Source organism: Tiliqua scincoides, chromosome 10 (assembly GCF_035046505.1).
Source record: "Tiliqua scincoides isolate rTilSci1 chromosome 10, rTilSci1.hap2, whole genome shotgun sequence".
NCBI classification, from domain to species: domain Eukaryota; kingdom Metazoa; phylum Chordata; class Lepidosauria; order Squamata; family Scincidae; genus Tiliqua; species Tiliqua scincoides.
The window spans coordinates 18,059,541-18,084,995 of record NC_089830.1 but is presented as its reverse complement, the minus strand read 5'-3'; the positions used below and the strand labels follow the sequence as shown (position 1 = coordinate 18,084,995).

Here is a 25,455-nt window from a genome sequence, read left to right as displayed (position 1 = left end):
TGTGGACTTCAACTGCAGATAGGGGGGAACCCTATAGGTCTAAAGCTCTGGGGCCCCCAACTGCCTCCCCCCCCACGCGCCCACCCATTATCTTCCACGTTTTTCATTAACAATCAGGCACGATTGTTACATGCTGCTTGATTTTACAGGCACTAAAAAGGCAAAGTGACAGGCAGACAGGCAGCCTCCAGGCTATAGGGACGCAGTCAGAATGTTAACAGAAACCAGGGCAATTCCTGCTTCCGGTTAACATTCCGGTGCTGTCCCCCTAGTATGCAGACTGCCTGCCTGCCTGTCGCTTTGCTCTTATAGCATCTGTAAAAGCAAGAAACATGCCAACACTGTGCTCCCCTCACCTCTGGAGGCTCTTCTGAGCACCGCAGAGGCGATACACCTCCACCTGAGCCTCTGCGGTTCTCAGAATGATTTTTAAAGGGGCGGGGGGAACATGACTTCCTGGGGGGTTTTTTGGGCAAAAAGCGTTTCCCTGACCCTCATAATACATTTTAAAGGCATAAAAACATCACTTTCCGTTTTGTCAAAAAAGCGTAAGTCTCTTTTTTTCCTTTTAACAATCATTCTGAGGCCCGCAAAGGCTGCGGGCGGATGCGAGCGGCTTCTGCAGGGCTCAGAAGAGGCGAGGGGCTCCAGTGGGTCCAGAATGCTAGGGATGTCCCATGTATCCACTATTTCCGTTATCCACGGGGTGTTCGGGAATGGAACCTGCATGGATACCAGGGCTTGCCTGTATTTAAGAAGCATTTTAATTCTTCTTTATTTATTTTCCCCATTTTTTGACCGCCCTACCTCCAAACAGCTCAGGGCAGTGTACACAGCTGCTCCCCTCCTTTTGTCTTCACAACAACCCTGTGAGGTAGGTGAGGCCGAGAGAAAGTGACTGGCCCAAGGTCACCCAGGAAGCTTTGTGGCTGAGGGGAGATTCAAACCTGGATCTTCCAGGTCTAACTCACCACAAACACTAAACTTAAGGTTTGAATCCAGCGGACTCACAATTTATACCGGGCAAATAATGGTAAAACTTGAAAATGGCTTATTTACCTTGTATATTAATTGTGGTACCAAAGGAGCTCACTCAACAGATTTTTGCAAGCTGGACATTATATATCGAAGTGCAACAGTTTAAGTCACCTTCTTGGGCTTTTGAACCCTAATGCATCCGTGCTGTAGTAACCCCTTGGTAGGGCTAGGGAACAGATCAATGGAATGCAGTCTATCAAACACCTCCTCTTTGATGAAGGCCAAAATATCCCATGCAAAAGCTATTTGAAATAAACAAACACCTTCCTATCCTGGTAATCTTTAGGTTCTAGGGATAAAAGCCTGTAAGAATGATTGAGTCTCGGGAATACTCTTCACATATGTTTAAGCCCTGGGCATCATTGTTCGCTATAGTAATGGATATGCTTAGAAATTTAAATCCATGATTTTGTGACCATTAACTAATTAGGGCTTTTGCAATTAGCCTCTCTCTCTCTCTCTCTCTCTTTTGCTCGCTTACTTGCTTTAAATTTGTCCTCAAAATTTCCAGCAAGGGTTGGGCTAAATCAATAATGCAAAAAGGCTACTAATCCTGAGGCCTGTCTGGGCATCACATGCTCACTGCTAATACAGAGACCTTATTATTCCAGACGCTTGGTCTCCCCTGAGTAGAGGTGGTACTAGAAGCCATCTATCACGTCTGAGAACCTAGAATCATAAAGACAGGTGGGATCACTTCAGGAATACCTAAATAAAACATTTTCAGGCCATTTGTTTGAGGAAACCTGATGGTCAGAGCTTCTAGAGCAGGGGTATAAAATGTAAGGCTTGAGGGCCGGATGTGGCCCCTGGAAGCTGAGCTGAGGTGTCACTGCTGAAAGGGTGCCCCCCCCATGATAATCAGGCTCTCCCTTTTCTTGAAAATACAAGTGGAGCCTCGGTATCCACAAGGGATTCGTTTTTGGACCCTCCGTGGACACTGAAAACGGTGGATAAGCAAGTCTGTGGTTTTTGGTCCCTTAAACCCTCCAAAGAAGAGTTCCCAGCTCAGCAACCTATTCTATAGGCCTCTGTGGGTCTCAGAATGGGATCTTCATAAGCCACGTCTGGTTTTCATAAGCCACGTCTGGTTTTCATAAGCCACGTCTGGTTCATAAGCCGGAAGCCTTCATAAGCCACGTCCGGTTTTCGCAAGCCAGCTTGCTTCCAAAAACCAAAAGTGGCTTATGGAGGCTTCTGCGGACCATTCTGAGGCCCGCAGAGTGGGTTGCCAGGCCCCCCCCACACCACCAGAAGCATAGTAACCCACATCAGAGGACAAGGTGGGTTGTGGCGCTGCAAAGTTTGGGAACCCCTGGATTACCAGCCAAGTGACAATGAGAAAACACACATACACACACACACACACAGTGACAAGGAAGGAAGGCTGACTTTACCAAGGGTCCTGTCAAACCCATGGAAGAGAGAAGCAGTAACCATCCAACCTCTGACAACAAGTTCCCATCACTACTCCCTGGGGGACATCACATAGAACAGTGTTTCTCAACTAGTGGTCCAAGTACCACCAGTGGTACTTGTGGTGGTGTCTGGTGGTTCTTGCGGGATTCCTGGAAGCTGCTGACTAGCAACAAGACCAGGAACATGACACAACAAACACTGGTAGAAGGCTCCCAAAAATGCTTTTCCATACTGAAAAAAAACCTTCCCATCCACCTAGAGCCTCTTACTGTTTATCATGCTGCATCTGGCCTCCCAACCCAGAAGTAACTAGTAACGATGTCATTACCAGTTACTTTCAGTGGCACTTTGAAAAGGTACACCATGTGAGATGGTATGGCAGAGGACCAATATTGAGAAACACTGACATAGATGAATGGGCAGGTTCATCATGCACAAGATCCACAGTTCAGTAGGAACACCCATCGATGAGTAGATTGAAAGGAGATTCACATCAAGAGTCTATGAAAGCCCACACAGACTTCATGCGATAGCATCATCACTAGAATTACTCTTATGACATCATCATCTATAGCTCACTGGCATTCCAATCCATTCGCTGTCACTGATACTGACACATCATTTCCCTGCTCAGCTTGACCAAAATCTCCTCTGACAGCTTCAAGAATAGAATAACAGCCTGGTCATCTTATGACCTGGCAAGTTCATCCTCCACATCTATGTTCCCACCTCTCTTCCCTAGACAACACAAAAAGTTACTAACTTCCTCGCAGCTTAACAGAAACCCTGGTCATGACTATCTTGCTTTGGAGGTAGCCCACTGTCAATGCAGGGCACACACGAACATGGACATTGCTTGCATTTCTATTTGGTTTGTGGTGATTGGGGAGGGGGGGATCACTTTTGACAGCCAAGCACATCTATGGGATGCAATTAAATGAAATCTCCATTCTGGGATCTAATGAGATAAAAGCTCATGAATCTTGGAGACCACTCATCTCCAATTGTCTGGGCAACATTTGATAGATCGGCATTGTCTGCCCACGACGTCAAGGACAACCAAGGTATTCTATGGCAAAATAAAAAAAGTAAAGAACTATATTGTCACAGCCTGTGCTTCTGATTTTATGTAGCCTGCTTCGTGTTTGGCCATTTTGATTAAGGGCAAGACATTTCATCCGCTCAACCTGAGAAAGGCAAATAAGCTTCACTGTACAGGTCAACGTATTGCTGGCCTATAGGAGCCAATGTTTATTTGGAGTCCAATCCAATCCTCCTCACGCCTGCTGGTGCACCTGGGCCAAAAATGGGTGTGATGTATCCCGCTAAGGGAGGGGGTGACAGATTGGGAGGCTTCAGCAAGGAAAGGAGATTTAAATCCCCTTACACCTGCATAAGCCACCCAATCGCTAGTGATTTTGCTAGCGCAAGGGAGGAAAGTTACTGCTGGAGGAGATCGGATTCAGCACATACCTTCCGCATCAGATCCAACCCCTCCCAGAGTCTCCCCCCCCCCTCGATAGGATTGGGCTGCTATTTACACAAAACATTTATAAATACATATATCTTTATTTCAAAATGCATGGGACTTCTTGCCGGACCCTTTTCCATAAAGCAACACACACACACAAAGTACATCAGTTGGTTTTTATGCTGGTGGAGGCAGCAACTGTTACCCTGCACATGCCTGATCTCATCTGATCTTGGAAGCTAAGCAGGGTCAGGTCTGGTTAGTACTTGGATGGGAGACCGCCTGGGAATACCAGGTGCTGTAGGCTTCTACCATGATCTCGGAAGCTAAGCAGGGTCAGGTCTGGTTACTACTTGGATGGGAGACCGCCTGGGAATACCAGGTGCTGTAGGCTTATACCATGATCTCGGAAGCTAAGCAGGGTCAGGTCTGGTTAGTACTTGGATGGGAGACCGCTTGGGAATATCGGGTTCTGCAGGCTTATACCATACGTAGTCTTTCGAGACTGAAGGTTGCCAACCATTATATTGCTTTAACCAAACCAGCTTCTACTGTCAATGTTCTAGACATCTGCTAACCTCTACTTAGGCTGTACACCTGTATTGAAAGAATCCATCGGGGATCCCAAACCAATCTGCGCAGAAAAGGTAAAATGAGTAGCCGAAGCCCAATCCTGCCAAGGGAGTGCACGCTGCATGCTATGGTTTAGAAAAAATGTGCCTAGGGTGGGCGGGGACATGACTGAGACATACAAAATTACGCAAGGGATGGATACAGTGGATAGAGGGATGTTCTTTTCCCTCTCAGACAACACCAGAACTAAAATGGAGTGTGGTAACTCCTTGCCACAGGATGTGGTGGTGGCCTAGATGCCTTTTGAAGGGAACTGGACACATTTCTGGAGGAAAAGTCCATCACAGGTTACAAGCTATGATGGGTATGTGGAACCTCCTGATTTTAGAAGTAGGCTACCTCAGAAGGTCAGGTGCAAGGGAGTGGCACCACAATGCAGGTCTCTTGTTGTCTTTTATGCTCCCTGAGGCATCTGGTGAGCCATTGTGAGATACAGGAAGCTGGACCAGATGGGCCTTTGGCCTGATCCAACAGGGCTCTTCCTATGGTGGGGGTGAGGGAGTGATCAGAAAGCAAACCAGGCTGCCTATGGGCCTTCTCAGACCCACCCCAGCTATTTTGCTGGTGCATGTCCATGGAAAGGAAGGGGGCAGGTTGAGAAACGGGAATAGGATCTGGCATACATCTTTGCTGCCCAGATCTACCTTCACCAACGGCCAACATATTGACACTGACACGGTTTCTGGGATCTACTGGTGTGTGTGCCATACCTCTGGCTATTTGCACCAGTGGCCCAGATAGCCAAAGGATGGCATTTTGACTTTTGTACCACTACAAGGGGCCTTGCACTGCTGTGTGCACAAGTTCGACAGCACAAGGTCCAGTGCTGGGCTTGGATTGGGCTGTAAATGTTGTCTATGTTTCGTTCCCTGACTGGTCCGCATCTGAGAACTTCTCTTTGAGGTCAACGGGGCGAGAAGCAGCTTGAATCGCAGCGTTTCAGCTGGCTTGTGGTTTGGGCAGACGTAAAGCTGGCAGTCTGGCTGTTTGAAGCGACGGGATATTACCTTGCAGTTATTATTGCAGAAGAGTTTAAAGCAAAGGAGGTCTTTTGTTACAGGAGCTGCTGGTCACGTATCATTGCCTGATGCACGTAATCTAAACCATTTTGCAGGATGAAAAATGGGCGCACATCTGGATAGGACATTTGAAAGTGAAATCTTTATGGGTGTTTTAGTTTTCGGCAGGGGAATGGCAAATGCCTTGCGAGGAAACAAGAATCAGAAGCACAAAGGGAAGCTCAAAGACTTTCCCAAGAACAACAAACAAAACAGAGTTCCCTTTTCCCACAGAAGGATGGAAGCACTATTCAAACCATCTTCTGACATTTGGTTCCTTGGCACGTTTGTAAAAGACCCTGACAGCGCAATCCTATGTTTGTCTACTCAAAATCAAGTCCCACTGAGTTCACAGGGACTTACTGGCATTGCTAAGTGGTGGTTCAAAGGGTGCAGGCCAAACTGGGTGAAGTGTAGGTGGAGCGTGACACCACTAGTGGTCAAAAATTTTTTTAATTTTGGCATTTTTTAATACCACCATCATGTTATGTGCCATTCGATGCACAATTTCTTGCAGAATGCAATGAAACAAACCACATTGGAAATGGAAAAGTTGCAAAAGAGAGCGACTAAGATGATTACAGGGCTGGGGGACTTTCCTTATGAGGAAAGGCTACGGCGTTTGGGCCTCTTCAGCCTAGAAAAGAGACGCCTGAAGGGGGACATGATTGAGACATACAAAATTATGCAGGGGGTGGACAGAGTGGATAGGGAGATGCTCTTTACATTCTCACATAACACCAGAACCAGGGGACATCCACTAAAATTGAGTGTTGGGAGAGTTAGGGCAGACAAAAGAAAATATTTCTTTACTCAGCATGTGGTTGGTCTGTGGAACTCCTTGCCACAGGATGTGGTGATGGCATCTGGCCTCGACGCCTTTAAAAGGGGATTGGACAAGTTTCTGGAGGAAAAATCCATTATGGGTTACAAGTCATGATGTGTATGCGCAACCTCCTGATTTTGGAAATGGGTTATGTCGGAATGCCAGATGCAAGGGAGGGCACCAGGATGAGGTCTCTTGTTCTCTGGTGTGCTCCCTGGGGCATTTGGTGGGCCGCTGTGAGATACAGGAAGCTGGACTAGATGGGCCTATGGCCTGATCCAGTGGAGCTGTTCTTATGTTCTTAACTACAATTCCCAGGAAGCCTTGCAGGTCTCGTTATCTGGGGTGCTCCCTGGGGCATTTGGTGGGCCGCTGTGAGATACAGGAAGCTGGACTAGATGGGCCTATGACCTGATCCAGTGGGGCTGTTCTTATGTTCATTGAAATATCTCTATTCTATCAAATGTTATAGCCAAAAAAACCAATGAGGGTGGGACAATGGTGCATCACCATGCCCACAGCCCAGGTTGTTGCCCTGCCCACTGCATGAGAAGACATCCATCATAGGGGTGATACGCTGACCCCACCGCACCAGGTGATGTGAACCCTAGTGATGCCACTGCTGGGACTTACTCCCAGTTAAGTGTGTCCAGGACTGCAGCCTGAAGCACTCTCTCAAGCACTGCTCCCATGGAAATCAATTCTACTTTTCATGCACAATGATGTGCAGCTCCATACCCTTCCTGTGGAAGACGTTTGATTTTTCTGCCATGAAAAATTTTTCTGTCCAAGACTAAGGAGCGCACGGCACATGTAACAAGCGCAAAAGTGTATTTGGTTGAGCTGAGCTCCTGTTAGAACAGCAGTTTTCAACCAGTGTGCCACCTGTTTTCAACCAGGTTCCAAGGTTATGTCATGGTAGTTTGGAGCCCAACCTTTGAACATCGCTGAAAAACTCTTCTGGGTTCTGTAGTTCTGCCTTTAGGGCAACTGTCTGTAGTAGCTAATTGTCTGTCCCACTTCCTTTGCCGGTTCAGACAGCTGCTTTAGAAACAGAGCTGAAGTACCCAGAAATGTCTGAAGGAAGCCAGAAGAGCCACAAGAGGCAAAGGGCATAGAGAAGACCATGTGTACCATGAGAAGAAAGATAACGAAAATTGCTGTGTTAGCAACATCAGGATTATGTTAGAACATCAGGATTAAAATTTAGGTGGGGTTAACAGTACTCACCCATCCCACCCCCTCATGACACCAGATCACTCTTCTCATGGTTTCACAGCAGTGGTGAGACCCCTCTGGTGATGGTGTTGCAATAATCTCATGGGATGTGGTGGGGGGCTACTAGCCAACCAGAGGAGTGCCACCATTTCTGGTACCCATGTATTTCTCTTCCTTCTGTATCCCCCCCCCCATCTCCAGAACGGCTCCATTTTTCATCTGTAAACGTTGGGGGGGGGGGAAGAGGGTTATTTATGGCTCAGCCCTAATTTTGAACACAGCTGGAAATGACCAGTCAGTCACTCAGTCCGTCTGTATGTCTAGGATTTGCTACCAACATAATTCACAAGCAAAACGGTGAGGTTTTGCCACTGACTCCAGAGGTAACGCAAAGATATCCTTGAAAAACTTATCTTCCATGAACTTGCACAGTCCCCCCTGAAAGCTATCCAGGCAAGTGGCCATCACCACATCTTGGAGCAGCCAATTCCACAGACCACAGATGTGCCAAGTGAAAAAAAAGGTATCCCTTTAACTCTGTCCTAAATCTCCTCGAATCAGATATCCCTTTAAAAAAAAGGTATCCCTTTAACTCTGTCCTAAATCTCCTCGAATCAGATATCCCTTTAAAAAAAAGGTATCCCTTTGTCCTAAATCTCCTCGAATCTTATCCAACTTTCCAGCGCTGATGCAACCACAACGCAGCCCCAAAGTACAGGAGCAAATGTTCCTTTACTCTGAGGAGGCATCCATGACTGCCCTCCACCACAGGATACAGCACATATCCTATTGGCACGCTGGAAAGTTGGACAGGATTGGGCCCTCACTTCTTTGATCACGAGGTTTAATCTATTTGCATAAATCTGCATAGCACATGAGACAACTGCCTTGCTGAAAATAAGCCGGTCTAGATCTGATGGGTGCCTGGATAGGAGACTGCCTGGGAAACAGGGTGCTGAACTGACGGTGAACCTATAAAACCTTTCAGAGAATTTTTTGTTGTCTTGAGCCTGAACCAGAACCAAATCCCTCAACACTGGTAACTGGTTCGAATTAAGCGGCTTTCAGTTTTCAATTGTATAACTAGCGTATTATTGGGGGGGCTTCTTGAACTGATTTTGTTTGCAAACCTCTTTGAAACACTTCAAAATAAAAGTGTTTCAAACTAATATATACTTGCTTTTAACGCTGTATTCATGTTACAGAGTTACACTACAAACAAAAAAAAGAGTTTGCTGTTATTGAGGAAAAAGGGTATCTAAGCTAGTTGAAAATATTGTTGTTGGCAACCTTCAGTCTCGAAAGACTCTGGTATCGCGCTCTGAATGGTGGTTCTGGAACAGCGTCTAGTGTGGCTGAAAAGGCCAATTCGGGAGTGACAATCCCTTCCACACTGGGAGCAAGTGCAGTCTGTCCCTGGTCTGTCTCCCTGGCTATGGGCCTTCCTTCTTTGCCTCTTTGCCTCAGTCTGTGGGCCAAGTGTCTCTTCAAACTGGGAAAGGCCATGCTGCACAGCCTGCCTCCAAGCGGGCCGCTCAGAGGCCAGGGTTTCCCACTTGTTGAGGTCCACTCCTAAGGCCTTCAGATCCCTCTTGCAGATGTCCTTGTATCGCAGCTGTGGTCTACCTGTAGGGCGCTTTCCTTGCAGGAGTTCTCCATAGAGGAGATCCTTTGGGATCCGGCCATCATCCATTCTCACGACATGACCGAGCCAACGCAGGCGTCTCTGTTTCAGCAGTGCATACATGCTAGGGATTATTATTATTATTATTATTATTATAACAACAGTATTTATATACCGCTTTCTAACAAAAAGTTCACAAAGCAGTTTACAGATAAAATCAAATAACTAATGGCTCCCTGTCCCAAATGGGCTCACACTCTAAAACAGACACCAGCAGACAGCAACTAGAAAAAACCCTGCTGGGGTGAGGAGGGCCAGTTACTCTCCCCCTGCTAAATAAAAGAGGAGCACTCACTTGAAAAAGTGCATCTTACTCAGCAGGGGATTTCTCTCTGCCTTACTTGGAGATGCCAATGATTGACTGCCAGCATGCCAAACATTAGTTCTACCACATATATGCACATGTCAGAGGATGACTTAGATTGAGTATAGCTTTATCTGGGGCTGCACAGTTTCTCCTCTCCCCAAGGCTGAGCACATCAGTTGCCTACAGGAAGTTCCTTGCAAGTTTCCTTGAAGATTTCACACCTTTGAGGCTGTAACATGTTCCCAAAAAGACACTGGGGGAGGGGGAGGGGGCGGGGGGAAAATGGAGCATAACTTGTGTACCTTTCACCAGGATATTCTACCTTATTAAAAAGAGTGTCAGGATGGTGCAGTCGTTCTGAATTAGACCTGGAAGATCCAGGTCCAAATTCCCACATAGCCATGAAGTCTCCTGGGTGACCTTGAGCCGCTCACTATCTCTCCGTCTAACCTACCTGGCAGGGTTGTTGTGAGGTCAAAAGGAGGGAAGGAACACAGTGTACACCACCCTGAGCTCCTTGGAGGAAGGGTGGTACAAAAATGTGAAAAACAGGAACGAACAAGTAAATACATGGCAGTTTGGATGTGACAATAGAAACCCACAGATATTCTGCACAAATGACCACAAAGTGTCAAATGATGACACCGCAAAACTGGGATGAACATTAAATTGGAATTAGTTAGGGGTACAACCTATAGGGAAATAGTGACCCTCCCCCCACTCCCGATCTCGTCTGATCTCAGAAGCTAAGCAGGGTCAGGCCTGGTTAGTACTTGGATGGGAGACTGCCTGGGAATACCAGGTGCTGTAGGCTTATACCATCGTCTTTCGAGACTGAAGGTTGCCCCGCTCCAGGAACATAATTGGTGTTGGGCTGCCATGTTATCTGTGCATGCGCGCATGGGCAAAACAATGTGGGTAAAGTCTGCTGTCCGGGTATCATATCAAAGGATCAAACCAACAATCCAAGCTGTGTTAAAATTATACACAATCCAGCGTGAGCACTTTTGCAAAAGTTTACGCACAAGGTACTCGACATTCCACCATGTAGGACTGCAAACGTCAGGCAAGGTGGTCTGACTACCGCTACAATGCTAACAAGAACTTCAAACCAAACCAAAGGCCCTGGGGCAAAACCAACTTACACAGCCTATCTTCCTGTCCCTGGGTTGGCTCAGACAACATGCTCTGGCCATTGCAGGAGGAAGATTGGGTGCACATAGGTCGCCCCACAACCACGTGTGCTGTCCTAGCCATGCAGCCATATGTGAAAGTGCAATTGTCAGATTGCTGGGGTACAGCCACAGCAGCAGCTGGACTAGATGGGCCTATGGCCTGATCCAGTGGGGCTGTTCTTCTGTTCTTATGAATGGGAGTAGTGGCTCCTCCTACCCAAGTAATCAGTGAATGGGAAGGGGAACCACAGTGTCTCTTTGGGCTGACCCCCTGAATCCCCTTAGTACTAATCAAAAGGGCCCCCCCAATGGATTTTTGACCAATGCCCAATGTAGCCATTCCTGAACTGCCTCTAAACCAATGGCTATGGGCCCAACCCTATCCAACTTTCCAGGCCCGATACAGCCTCAATGCAGCCCCGAGGTAAGAGAACAAACATTCCCTTACCTTGAGGAGGCCTCCATGACTGTCTGCCCCCCCTCCCCACAGCAGGATGCAGTGCATGCCCCATTGGTACAGTTACATCAGTGCTGGAAGTTTGAACAGGATATGGCCCTTAAGCAGCATTCAGATCACAAACATGGGGCAGTTTGGATGTTCTCACTGCCCCCCTGACTATGTGAGATGGATCAGTGTGCCGGGGGAAGGAGAAATGCACGCACATGCTCCACCTCATTGGATGACCAGAGCATTTCATCCAAACCAGTCTGTAGCGTACCCTTCCTTCTAAACAGTGGCATAGCTAAGGTGGGTCAGTGGACTACATTGCACTGGGGACCACACCTTGAGAGGGTGCCAACCTGCAACCCCAACAGCGGACTCCAGGTGAAAAAGTGGCCTTCTGGGGCACAGGGAGGCTGCACAAGGCCTCTCTATACCACACACCACCTCCTGGACATGACCAGATATGACATGGGGTGTTAAAGTTGGGGTAGGGGGATGTTACTTTTCGTGTCCCTGGTTGCCAAAAGCCTTCGCTATGCCACTGCTTCTATAGAGAAACTATTGCATGGTAGATAACACATTTCCCACCCAAGTCTATTGAACTGTCTTGCAGTTCAATTGCTGCACAATTTTTTTACAAAAGTGGCATTGAGATCACAAACATCAGAGGAAATTAGGGGTGATGGACAGACATAGAAGGACAGACAACCAGAGGTCATGCCTGGTAGACTCCTGCCCTAGTTTCCAAGCGTCATCTTTGATCAACATGGCATTGCTGTTGAAGGACAGAGCTTTCCACCCCAACAGACAACCACAAAAGATGGAAGGCAAAGCACCCGCTTACTCACCCTCCTTCAAAGATCTTGATTCTGGCTGGCTCTCCTCTCTTGGACCCCGGAATGTCTTCTTCTGGTTTCCCTCTTTTATCCTCTTCTTTATCGGCTTTCGTTACGTTTTTCCGACCTTCATTGGGAAGGAGTGAAGGCAGATGAACCTACCTCCCCAAAAGATCAAAGCAATTGTTTATTACCTTTCAAACGGCCACACTGAACACAGAAACCGGGGCAATTTCCTTCCAGATTGAGAAAAAGGTACATGTGGTTTTGATAAGCACGAGGTTCCCAAACGTTTTAGAACCAGGTCCTGCTTTTTAAAATGACACCATATCATGACCCACCTAGGTTTACAAGACATTTTTTTTTTCAAAGATCTACTATAGGAATAAATATTTATTTATTTGCAAGTAATAATAACCAGGAAAAAAAGATGTTCATTTATCTCCCTATTTTTACATCTTTACATATGCTTGCAGACTTCAGGAGTTCAGCTCCTTGCAAACTGCAGGAGCTGAGCTCTTTGCAGGGCAATCAGCAGCTGCCTTGCAAACTTCAGGAGCTGAGGGCCTGATCCTGTGCAATTTTCCAGTGCTGGTGCAATGGTGCCAGTGGGGTATGTGCTGCAACCTGTGGTGGAGGGGCAGTCACTGGGGCATTCTTAAGGTATGGGAATGCTTGTTCTCTTAACATGGGGTTTCACGGAGTGTATACACCGAAGTTGGAAAGCTGGACAGGATTGGGCCCTGAGTTCTATGCAGGCAATCAGCACCTGATTTTTGAACAGTCTCAGGGCTGGAGGCAACTAGTTTTCTGATTTTGACTGGAGGCTGTGCTCAGTTGCTAGAGGACTCATCAAAAATTGAGTCCCGACCCACTAGTGGGTCCCGACCCACAATTTGGAAACTGCTAGTCGAGAGCCTAATTTTGGACACTAACACTAGAATTACTAGACAGGCAGCATAGCCATTTTTATTTAACAGATAAACAAGCAAAACATCCAGACTGAGTCTCCATGACTGGCCATCTTGAGTTTCAGTGACTCAGTTTTTGAGTCATAGTTACTACTTAGCAAGTTCCGTTGGCTTTCCTTATATGTGAGCTCAGCACCCATGAATTTGAATATCTGCTGGTGCCAGACCCTCAGCTGGAGGGCCTCAGAGGACCTCCTGGATGTGACTGGAAGGCAATTCATGTGGCTAGGTAAGTATGGGGGTGTGGTGTGATGTGGGGAGGCAGCATGGCGGACTTGCGCCCAGGATGCCACAGGGACCAGGTTCGTAACTGGATTGAAACTTGACAGAAGGAGCAACATGCAGGCTATGTGCTTGGTAGGATACACATGTACGTTTATGCCTGCACTTTGAAATTGGCTTGGGGCAGGTCACTTCCTGTCTCACAAAAGGGTCATCCAATTAGTGGTGCACTGAAGAGCAGGAGGAATGCTGCTTTCCACTTGGCACCAGTACTGGGCAATCAGTGCTGCACAAATCCAGTTTCTCCTCTCCTCAAACAGGAAAAGGCAAGGTTCTGCCTGAGCTCAGACCTGGACACGAGGCCGTATGTGTCCCGGATCCGAGTGTGCTTCCGAATGGGCTCAACGACACTGAATGGATGTCAGTCGGTGTACAGCATTAACATTAGTTCCCATTTTTGCTACTGGAAATCAATGTGGCTGCTAGCCCCAGTGCGCCTAGAGGGCGCTTCCACACATGGATCCTTTTCTTAAGTAGGAAATGGCACAGAGTGGAAGGAGATGCAGACTTGGTTGGTGATGCATGTTCAGATATTAAAACCAGAGCAGAAATCCAGCACAATGCACAAGATAAAATACAGCAATCCATGTTATAAATATCCCAACCCAGGTCAAGCCATTACTTCATCAGAGGAATCCACTTCAATTCCTTCACTGACTACATCCAAAAAGAGCCACTGACCGACAGATTCCCATAGTATGAAGAGCTACGTCCACAATCGGTGCTTCCTAGCCACTAACAGCACTGCAACAAATTTCCCTGGTGAAGAGCTGATGGCTTGGACCACACTGGACTTTATATTCTGCATGGGATTGACATGACTTTTGTCGTCGTCGTCATCGTCATCATCATCATCATCACCACCACCACCTTTATTGGCATATATGACTTTTGTCTATATCAGGGGTCTCTAAACTTTATGGCCTAAGGGCCATATCAAATATCTGGCACAGTGTCGAGGGCCAGAAAACAAAACTAAATATAAAATTTAAACAAATACTTTGGAGATGGAACTTAGATGAATGAATAAATGAATGGGCTCCAATATCCAGGACTTTTCCAAGCACGAACATAGCTCAAGAACTGAAGTACACACTTAAATGCCCCCCCCCCGTTTCCCCACCCCATAAGCACAACTCTGGTTGTGTTTGGTCAAGTGGGCCAGAGGCTCTCAGGGGATCAGAGGCAGGCCACGGATCGGATAGAGGCTCACCACGGGCCACATCTGGCCCCCGGGCTGGGGTTTGGAGACCACTAGTCTATATGTATCTGCCTGCCTGCTGAGATCACTATGGGAGATGCTCAGTTGTGTCTCACCACTACTGGTGGGTACTCAAACATATCCTTTGGTAGCTTTACTTAAGCCATGGAACCACTGCCCCTGAAAGGCCTAGCCAGCTCAGCTGCCATCCTATACACATTTAATAGAGTGTAAGTCCCACTGGACATAGTGAGATCTATGTCTCCTCACAAAGGATTGTGCTGTTAGTTTGTCCTTGGTTCACCAAGCTGTTGTGTTAGGCTGCTTGCTATTTCAGTACAATCCTGGGCATGTCTATCAGCCAATCATGTTTAACATGATTTATTCCCAGGTAAGTTCATAGAGTTGGACCTCAACATCCATGGATGATCAATTCCAGACCCCCCCCCCCCGCAGATATTGAAACTCACAGATAAGCAAATCCGCGACTCTGGTTCATAGGACCTTCGGATGCAACCAGAGACGTTCTCCAGTTGTGCCTGGAGGTGTTCTGAAGCCTGAAGGGTCCACACACAGCCTCTCTGCAGGCCTTGGAAAGTCTCCTGGACATGATCAGAGAACACCTCCAGTCACATCCAGGAGCTTAAGTCCAGCCCTCCACTGCGGGTTCAGAATCCCTGATGAGTTAAATCCGCGGGTCCCAAATCCATGGACACAAGGACACAGAGGACAGACCCATATGGAACTGCAGCTCGAGAACTGTGTTCTTAAAAAGCACATTGCTTCTCTTTCCACTCTCCTACCCACAAAGAGGCGGGGACAAAAGGTAAAACACATTTCCTTACCTCTGACATTTTGGGATTCCTGGAACTGGAGGGGACCAGCCTTCCTGCCTCCGGCCGCGGAGAAGTCGCCAGGGTGTAGGTTTCCTTGCTCACCTTTTGCTTGGAGCGCAGGAGCGAGAGGGCTGCTTTCGTGGATACGCCAGGGAGGTTGGGGTTATACAAGCTAACGCACCAGCTGGTGTACACCGAGGACCTTCGGTCAACTTGCTGGATGTGATTTGGCTTTGTGTAATTCAAATAGCACCAACTGACATTAGTCGTTGTATGGAGACTGGGGAACGGAAGTACCTGCTTACTGTCCATACTGCCTTGAGCCTTCTTTGAGCTTTGGGCCGCCACAGAGGACAACGACGCTCCTCTCGGCGGGTTGACCACAGGGGGCTCCACCGCATCTTTGGAATCTTCCTTCTTCACCGTCTGGGAAGAGTCCTTGCTGTTTCTTGTCTGCTTGCCAGCCAGTTGCTTGTATTCCTCTTGAACCTCAAGACTTGAGGCCTCAGAGTTCTCCAAGCCTGGACGCAAAGGATTCTGGGTTTCCTGGGCCTCTGACAGCTCAGAAGTGATGCTTGGAGGTGTTTCGACTTTGGCTCTCCTTTGATTGTGCTTCTTGCTTTCAACTATTGCACTCGGGGTCACCGTCACATCCAACTTCTCCTCTGTTTCAGAAAATTCTTCTTCCTTCACTCTTTTCTGTTGCTGAGTTTCCATAGTGAGCTCTAAGCTTCCAGCCGGAGAAAGCATCCTCTTGCTTCCCCCAACAGTGGATGGGCTTCCTTCCAGACCCAAGATGTTCTCTGATGCAGGGCTCAGAGGAATGCAACCTTTCCGCTCCGACAACGACAGCGGCAGTCTTAGGTATGGGGACTGAAACAAAGTCTTCTGCTCCTCGGTGATCATCTGGGCCAAATCGAGACCTATTCCGTGGATGTTGGCGGTGCAGACCAAGGTGCCCTTGGTTTCGTAGTTGTCAAACTTGGGCAGGATGATTGAAGAGGCGCTGCAATGGGATTGAGTGACCAGGATTTGAGAAAGGGTGGTGTACATTGCGCTTCCGTAAGAGGGCATGTTTGTCTGAATGCGGACAGGGACAACAAGGGAAACAACGGGTTCTGGCCACGCAGGCATGACCAACTGAGCTATGGAGCCGGCTGCAGAGGGGCTGGCTGGACGAGTCAAAATATGCAACCTGCTCTCCAAGTCCGTGGATGGGGAGAAACTAGGACTTCCTGTCGGGGGAGAGAGGCTGGATTTGAGTTGGGGCAAATGAGCACCAATGTCACTGGGCAGCTGGAGAGCAAGCTGGGACTGGAGAGGCAGGAAAAAGGTGGAAGGAAGCGGTGGGGAGCTTGGGTAGTGCAGAGGGACGAGAGAGGGACTCTGCCGGAGTTGCACATCAGCCGGGTGCGACATCAGTGGAGGGGCAATATGAAGTGGGCCTGGGTGCAGCAGTGCTTCTTGCAGAGGGAGTGCTGAGCTCTGAAATACGGAGTGAGGTATCTGAGGAATGGGGTACTGAGCCGAGAAAAGGTCCGTCATGGTCTGGGAGGAGAAGAGCTCGACCGACTGTCCCGGCTGGGGCAAAAGATGCTGGAAGGGCAAGAGAGATATCTGGGGCGTCATGTACTGTTTCTCGTGGAGGGTTAATGATGGGGCAGAGTGGTAGAACACCTGGACCGCTTCGGTGTAGGGATGGGCGTACTTGGGCTCCGGGCAATCTCTTGGCTGGTCCTTGTCGGCCGGGTAGCCTCCATGAGAAGAAGAAGAGGAGGAGGAGGAGGGAGGAGGTTTCTGGTGGAGCACACTCGCTGCAGGAGATTTGCTCAAAGGTTGCAACCGTTCTTCCGACTCCACCCCTCCTTTGGAGGCAGAATCCGGTTCATGTTCCGGGTGCCGGGTGAGAGAGGCCTGGCGAACTAGAAAGCATTTCCTCCTCTCCTGCGGCGCCGACATTGTTGGAGGACGCGAGGTGGAGGCCGAAGATGACGATAAGCTCCCGTAGTCAAATGACTTGCTGCGGGTCTCGGACATCGGGGAGGAGTGAGAGACGTCAGGCGTTTGCTCAGAGGCAGATCTCCTCATTTCTCGGGAAGGGTGCTGGGGGTGATGGTGGTGACTCGGTACCGTGAGCATATGCGGACCAATGAGGAACTTCGTATGGGATTCCAAGGGCTGGGAAGCAGCTTCCTCTCGCTCAAAGGACGTGGAGCGGCTGGAAGCGTGGGAGAGACTGCTCTCCTGGCTTGGGCTCCTGACCGACTCAAAACTGGACTCTCCGGAAGACTGAGCCATTTCTGCTAGCCGGAGCCTCTTTTTCTTGGGTGGCAGTTTTTCTGCAGGAAGTTGGGAGAGAGATTGACTTCTCTGCGGCCACTGAAACTCCTCCGTCTTCTCCGGCTCCTTAGGGGGCGGCTCCGGTTCTGTTTCCAGCCTATCCGGCTCCTCCGTGACCAAAATCTCAGGGACTTGTATGTTGGGTTGGCGCACAAGCTTGGGTTGCATGGAATGAGATGGCCGGCCATGTTGGACCACTGGTTGCGATGCATAGGGCAACAAGAGTTTTTCTTCTTCTACGCCACTCAGCTGTTCGACCGAGTCCGACTTCTCAAACGAACTCGTGTGTTGGATGACAGATATCTCCTTGGAGGTGGTCCGCCTCTCCTTGCTTTCTGCACTGAACGATGGCTTTGCAGTCCGCGGGTGAAAACTAACGCTCACGTCGGACAGCGGCATAGATTGGCCGGGCTCTGCTGGTGACTTGATGGACTCAGGTGCCAGGTTCAAGGCCACATCAGTGGATTTCAAGCTCATAAACTGGGTGGCTGGCCCAGTGCTGGAGGTGGAACTGCCAATCGACTCAAAAGCTGGAGGGTCCTCTTCATCGCCGAGGCTTTTTTCTTTCCTCCTCTTCCTCAGCGGAGTGAGCTCCAAACTGGTCCCCAGCTTATAATGCATCATTTGCGGCCAAGTTTCTGATTCCGCAAAGCCTTTCTCAGGTTCTGATGAGGTATGAGAAGTGGAAGAGCGAGGCTTGGAGATCTGGAGTTCTGAACAATAGTACTTTTTGTGGGCCTCATAGTTGTCCCTTTTCTTGTACCGGGCGCCACAGACGTTACACTCGTACATAAACCCTTTCGCTTTGGCGCCCTTCCTTGACTTTTTGGTAAGCTCACTCTCCTTGGGCTCTTGTTCCTCCAGAGGTTTGGAGATCACGTCTTTGTTCCCTGTGCCGATTTCCTCCGAACCGTATTCCACTCCCAAGGGTAGCTCGATGGCCGGCTGGCGCTTGAGCATCCGAGGGTGAGAGGACACCTGACCACGGCTCAAGACCTCCGACTCCGAGATGTGGTCATCAAATGAATAACTACCTCTAAAGGTATGAGAAGAACTCACACTGCATGCAGCTGAAGGCATAGAGTGGCTTCTGAGGAGAGGCACTGTCTCTGTGGCACCGTGGGGTTGCTGGAGGGATAGCAATGATTGTTCAGGCTTCAGTTTTTCCACATGGGATGTCAACTTGGATGGCTCCAGTTGGCCACCAGAACCAGATTTCATTTCGAGAGAAAAGGGCTCTCTGTACACACCGGATTTGGGGGACTCGATACTGCTCCGTCTGGACAAAGAACTTCTCCGAGGCTTAACGCTGTCTATTTCACTGGTGTCCACCACCGCTTCGTTAATGGTAATCAGTTTTGTGATGTGCTCAATGACCTGCGTTCTGGGCACGGACAGTGGAACCGTGCTGGATTTCTCTTCTGTCGACACTGGAGGGAACTCTTGGGCAGCCGTTGCCGCCAGCATCACAGTCCGTTGGCCGATCCGCCCGCATTTTCCCAGAATGATTTCCGCGTAAGATTTTGCGTTGGTGTTTGGCGGGCTGATCTGCTGTTCCGCGCTTTCAGACCTTGAGAAATAGCCCGATTCGGTGCTCCCTTTGCTACCGGGACTAAGGAAAGCCTGTTCTTCTATCACCTTCTTCCTTTCGCTGAGCCGAAGAGCAAGCTTCTGCCTGACGGTATGAGTTTCCTCTGACTTATGACTCTGGGCAAGCTCAGAACCTGGCTCCACAAATTGACTGGTCTCCTCAAGAGACTGAGACATGCTCGACTGGGAAAAAGAGCAACTCTCTTGACTCGACCCTTGACTTCCAGCCCCATATAACATGGCTTGCTTTTGCCTGGGCAACAGTTCCGGCAAATGCCCTGAGGAGGTCCTTGTCTCGTCCTCGGAATCGGTGCTCTCTCCTTCAGTGGGCTCTTCGAACTCCTCTCCGGCCATCTTCTCCATTTCCAAACCGGAAGAATACTGCTCTGTCCCGCTGCCGGAAGCCAGCCCGGCTTTAATCCGGTGCGCATGAGACTTCCGGTGTTTATACAAGTTGCTTTTGGTTTTGAAGGAAAAACCACACGGGACACATGGGTACGGCCGCTCCCCTGTGTGCGACCGAATGTGTTTCTGGAGCACGCTCGGCTTTGCGCATGGTCGGCTACAGTACTGGCAAATGTACTTGCCGGGTTTCTGGGGCTTCTTCTCCTTTTTGTGACCTTCTTCTGAAGGTTTTAAGGACACCTGCGAAGCACGGGGGACGTAAACCTTTGGAACGGAGGGCATGTCCTCTTCGGGGACAATGGAGGAGCGGGAAGGTAGGACTTGGCCATGGGTGGAATGAAGCCCAGCAGATGCAAAGGAACCAGAGGGGCCTGCTCTTGCTGGTTCAACTAGCTGCCATGTGGGCCCTTCAAGTACATTCTCTGGCTTCCTGGAAGGCAAGAATGCTGGTGACAGAGGGTGCTGCTGAAGTTGGGTCACATGAGGTGGGGGTTCAAAAGAGGAATATTTGGGTTGGGTTGGCCCGGTTTTCTCCTGGCTCTCCTCCCTTTGAAAATGCTGCTGCGATGTTGCAACATCTCGGAGGGGGGAGCCTTGCACAGAAGCAGAGCTGCCCGGGTAAGTTGCTGTGGATGAAACACTGCTTTGGAATGCCTCCCCTTTGACCAGCCTCTTCCTCGGACCCTGCTCGCTCTTCTTTGTGCTCTTCTGGCTTTGTTCAGGATCCATGACCTTGAGAGAAAGGGTGGCAGGGGAAGGCTGAGAAGTGCTATTTGGGGAAGGTGCGGGCAGACTTCATTGACAAAGGCAGTCCGTTCTCCTCGGTCCGTTCCCTGCCTTTGCTACAAAGCCGGAGCTGCCGAGAAAATGGTTGTTGACTCAAGATTTGTCAAAAGTGTCACTTGTTGCCAACAGATTCGGGAGGGGGGAGCGTGAACGTCGGTGAGTCAATAGAGTCCACATTGGGGATGGAGGAAAAGCTATTTCAAAGAGGTACTTTCCAAGACGCGGAGTCCAAATATTTTCCTTGTAAACTCCGTCAAGTCTTTAAACCGGGCCATTTCAACGCCGCGGAGAGTGGCGAGCCTTCAAAGGAGAGTCGTGGCTCACAAGATGTTCTTATGCTTTTTCTCCCCCCCGTTCACGTAAACCTTTGTAAACTTGACATTCGAGAACTCATCTCATCACCGTCTTTCTCCTTAGCTCGGGAACTTGCCTCGATGGTCTCTTTGGTGTGCTTCTGTCTTTGTCTTCTGGTTCTCTCTGTTTAGTGTTTGGAGACCTGGGGGGCGGGGGGGGGAGAGAAAAGGCCACAGCTCACATTTCTGCAACAACGTCCGTTAAGAGAGAAAGATCTCACACATTAATGCACTTGGCATTCATTGTATTGTAAGCAGTTCCGTATTCAGTTTAGCATGGAGAAGAGAAGGCTGAAGCAGGGACATGACTGCGCTCTCCATGTACTTAAAGGGCTATCATATGGACCCAGGCACCAATTGCCAGCCCTGTGAACCTTTGCCCAATGGCACGTCACCACCAGCCTTCTCTGATCGTCTTCTTGTTAGGAAGAGGGGGATGGAGCGAAAGAGGAAGTAAGAAGAATGGAGCGATTCTTTACCCTGCACATGCCCGATCTCGTCTGATCTTGGAAGCTAAGCAGGGTCAGGCCTGGTTAGTACTTGGATGGGAGACCGCCTGGGAATACCGGGTGCTGTAGGCTTATACCATCGTCTTTCGAGACTGAAGGTTGCCAACCACCATTTCTCCTCCACACTTCCCCTTCTGCTCCATGCTCATCTTATTTAAGAAAAGGATCCATGCGTGCAAGCGTTCTCTAGGTGCACTGGGGCTAGCAGCCACATTGATTTCCGGTAGCAAGAATGGGAACTAACATTAATGCTCATTCTACTTTTGCCATACAGGGGTGCCCCCTTATCCGCAAGGGTTCTGTTCTGGAACGACCTCCCCATAGAAACCAAGGTGAAAGGTGAAAGCTCGTCCCCATGGCTTGGACTCTCCGGAGGCAAAGGGAGCCCAGCTCCCCTCCCCTCTGGAGGGGGCGGGTGTGCCGGGGTCCCACTGACCTGATCCACAGTTAACAGAAACCACAGATATGGGATCCACAAATATGCCCCCCCCCAGTACTTTCTTTTCAAATCCAGGAAGGAGAACCATAGAGAGTGGCCGGCCTCAGGGATAGGCTGGCCCTATATTTCTAAGCACCATCCTTCAAAGCACATGCCACAGAACAGCAGATGTGCTCCAGAAATCGACCTAGCCAAGATGACCTCAATGTGTAAATGGTCACCATAACAACAAACCACAACTGATTTAACCAAATAAACTCTGATTTCATTTTATTCCTTTTTCCCCTTGCAGCAGCTGCGGATAGGGTGGCTTTATGCATTACAAATTTCCATTTATCATATAAGGGAAATTCAGTTTTCTGATTAACAGAAAGTTACAAGCTTCATTCAGCAAAAAAAAAAAAAAGGGGGGGGGGAAGAACAAGTTCCCCTGGAGTTTGCATGAAGAAGAGGAAGGAGGAAGGAAGGAAGGAAGGAGGAGGAAGGACTCCAAAAAGGAGTCGTCTCAATAAAAGTGATTCCCTGGTTTCTTGGCTACTGTCTCTGGCATTTGTGTCATTTTGGAGACTTTTGTAATTTAGAAAATAAATAAATACATAGGGGTGCGGGTTGAAACGTTTGTAAAGTTTATTGTTTGTACACCCTCCCCCCCCCAAAATAAACACACTTGGAATAAAGTTGCTTGGAATGTCATTTGGGCCAATTTGATTGAAAGTCAATCACAAAATTGATCAACCCTGCAGTGAGCCAAGCCTCAAGACTCCTCTTTGTGTAGGCCTCTAACCTAGAGGAGACAGCAACCCACCATTGATACTCCTTTCAGGTGGTCCCACCCTGACTCAAAACAGATGCCTGTCAATAGACAGCCCAAGCATCTTTACATCAGTGCCAAAGGGTGGAGGAAGCTAGGGTGCATTGCCTCCTGCAAGCCCATAAGTGTTTGCAATCCAAGGCTGAAGGCCCACCAGCCAGCTTTTCTGAAAGCATAGGCTCTGCCAGCGAGCTGTGGTTCTTTCTCAACCAAAAGGAACATATGTGTGGCTCACTATCTATAACTACACTGGCTTCCACGTTGAGCACATGGGGACAACACAAGTGCCACCAAGGGATAGGGCACCTATGGAGATGAAGGGGCAGATGCAAGTTTCAGCAAGTGGAAAAAGATGGCTTCCTATCATTTGCGCAAAAGCTGCTTCTTACCTTGAACCTGTATGATGCAATGAGTCATAGAGAGTCACTTCATTGTGATACTTCAAAGTCCATCCTTGCTATGAAAAAAAAAGTGTGTGTCAAAATTCAGGTTCAGTCCAAAACCTCATAATGCTGAGGTGGTACAGCAAATCCCAACTTCCTTAACTGGAATGGAGAGTAAGAGGAAATGTGGAGGATCACGGTGGTCCAGAGCATTGGAGACACTCTAGCCCACTATTCTTCTCTTCTCCATACTTCCTCTTCTGCTCCATTTTTCAGGTCATAAGAAAATAAGAAGAGCTTTGCTAGATCAGGACAAGGGCCTGTCTAGTCCATCTTCTTGTATATCACAGTGGCTCACTAGATACCCCTGGAGGCACACAAGTGACCTGTATCCTATTGCCACTCTCTTGCAGCTGGCATTCATAGAGACTTTCAAGGCTGCTCAGATACCAAAATTACAAAATGCAACCCAATATTAATAGGGTCTGCCACCTATCTCCATCCACCTGCAGGTGGATGTTCTTGCTTATGAGGTTCAAAAAGGAAGAGAGGAACAGAGTGGCAGAGGAAATACAGAGTTAACCACAGTGCTGGACACTCTAGCCCACCATTCTACTCTACACTTCTCTCGTGCTCCACCCTTGTCCCCCATCTCTTACAATGGGAACAATGAGAGAAGAGGTCTCTTCCTATTATGTGGGTGGGACTATTACACTTCAATCCTTCCTTTCCTCCAAACAGCTTAGGGCAATGCATCTCTCCTCCATTTTATCCAGCCAACAAGGGATGGGGCTAGAGCCCCTACTGTGCCTGCAGGTTCAATCCCTGGCATTCCCAGAAATACCCCTGCTTGAAATTGTGATGATTTGCTGCTGCCAGTCCATGAAGACAACACACTAACCTTAACAGACCAATGGTCTGACTCAGTAAAAGGCAGGGTCCGATGCTCACCAGGGGACACAGAAGGCTAGCTGCAATTGCAAGCCACAATCAAGTAGCCATGGTCAAACTCCAGCACCCTGGAAATCTTGGGCCAAGAACTTCCACAAAGGAAAGAACATGGAACGAGAACAAAGACCTGCAAAGGCAGGCAACAGCAGGGCCTCTGAGAGGAATTATATCAGGGGTTACAAAGTTTCTTATGGGCCCCTTTGCAAAGGGGGAGGGGTGAAACAGAGTGGGGGAGGGTTGTGACGGGTGAGCAAAATAGGGGCAGGGAGGGGCGAAGCAGGGTAAGGGGAGGGGAGAGACAGCTGGAAAAGTCTTTGGAGACCAGGTCTACCCACCCATGTGGCACCAGTAGTGTTCCCAGCATCCCGTACAGACAACAAGTCTGAGTAGATAGGAGAATGTCAGATCCTAGGAAATTTCTGGGCCCCCTCCTTTGGCTCCTGGGCCTCCCTTTTAACCCTGGGCCTGGGTACATTACCCCCTTTACCCCCCTCTCCTAGGCTCTGGGCAACAGTCCAAAACACATCTGCTCCACCTGAGAGTAGCAGGAGAGTAGGGAATACTCACCAACCAAATTGATCTTCTAAAGAGTGATGGGTGCTTGCTTTAATTCTTCTGCTGAGGATTTAATTCAATCTGCAAGGAAACAAAAGAAGACAAGCACATGCCATCATCATCATCATCATCCTCAGAAAAGCACATTGCAGATGGAATGGATTATTTTTTTTTCTCCAGCGGTGCTGTCAGCAAACAGGACTTGGGTGCCCCGAACACCTTGCCTGGTAACGGGAGCCATACACAGACTTGGTGCCCACAGCTGGCTCCTTCCTTAGAGAGATGGCTAACCCCACATGGCAAGCTGACTGTCATGCATATTCATGACCGAACGCACTGTGCCAGGGCTGCCGATGGGAGCCCACAAGGGAGGGAAATCACAAACACGTTTGATTTACTCCCTGGCCAGCGTTGCCGCCGCTCTGGGGCAAAGAGGAGAATCGTGAACAGTTGCTAGCACAGCCTGCAGAAATAGTCATTTGGGGCAAGCCTCGGGGGGAGGAATGTCCAGGGACAAGACAGCAAGCTGCAGGAGCCAGAGGCTTGCGTGGAGCAGACCAGATCTCTGCTCTGTTGATCAGGCTGTGACAGAACGGCAGGATCCTTGGATTCATAGTACGACTGAGACAGAGGATCTTGATGAAGAACTTCTGGATCATACTCGGGGGCCAGAAAAGTGCACCAAAACCAACACGGCCAGGCTACCAGAAACCACAAAGCAACAACCTGCATAAAGTACGTCCCCACCGGGTAGTGTGTTTTAAAAGGCAGGAGAAGGGGAAAGGTGTTGGGGGGAGAAGAGCGGTGGTGTCCTAGAGCATCTCGGACACTCTAGAATGCCACCACTCTCCTCCCCTGGACACTGTTCCTCCCCGGCTGCTTTTTAAAAATGGCAGTCGTGGGAAGAGGGAGAACCAAAGTGCCACCAGAAGA

General features: G+C 49.0%; 1 protein-coding gene and 2 pseudogenes across 1 annotated transcript in view; 2 read left to right on the top strand and 1 right to left on the bottom strand.

Moving 5' to 3' along the window:
• HIVEP3 (HIVEP zinc finger 3) overlaps positions 1 to 20,464 on the bottom strand; it is a 57,496-nt gene extending 37,032 nt beyond the window's left edge. The window contains exons 1-2 of the mRNA XM_066638794.1: positions 15,410 to 20,464; positions 12,123 to 12,268 (exon numbers count right to left, since the gene is read on the bottom strand). Coding sequence (XP_066494891.1) covers positions 12,123 to 12,268; positions 15,410 to 20,464 — 5,201 coding nt within the window. The remainder of the gene's footprint in view (positions 1 to 12,122; positions 12,269 to 15,409) is intronic.
• LOC136661871 (5S ribosomal RNA) lies at positions 4,119 to 4,235 on the top strand (annotated as a pseudogene).
• Positions 20,465 to 21,334: 870 nt separating the features above from the next.
• On the top strand, positions 21,335 to 21,455 carry LOC136661928 (5S ribosomal RNA; annotated as a pseudogene).
• The last annotated feature ends 4,000 nt before the right edge of the window (positions 21,456 to 25,455 follow it).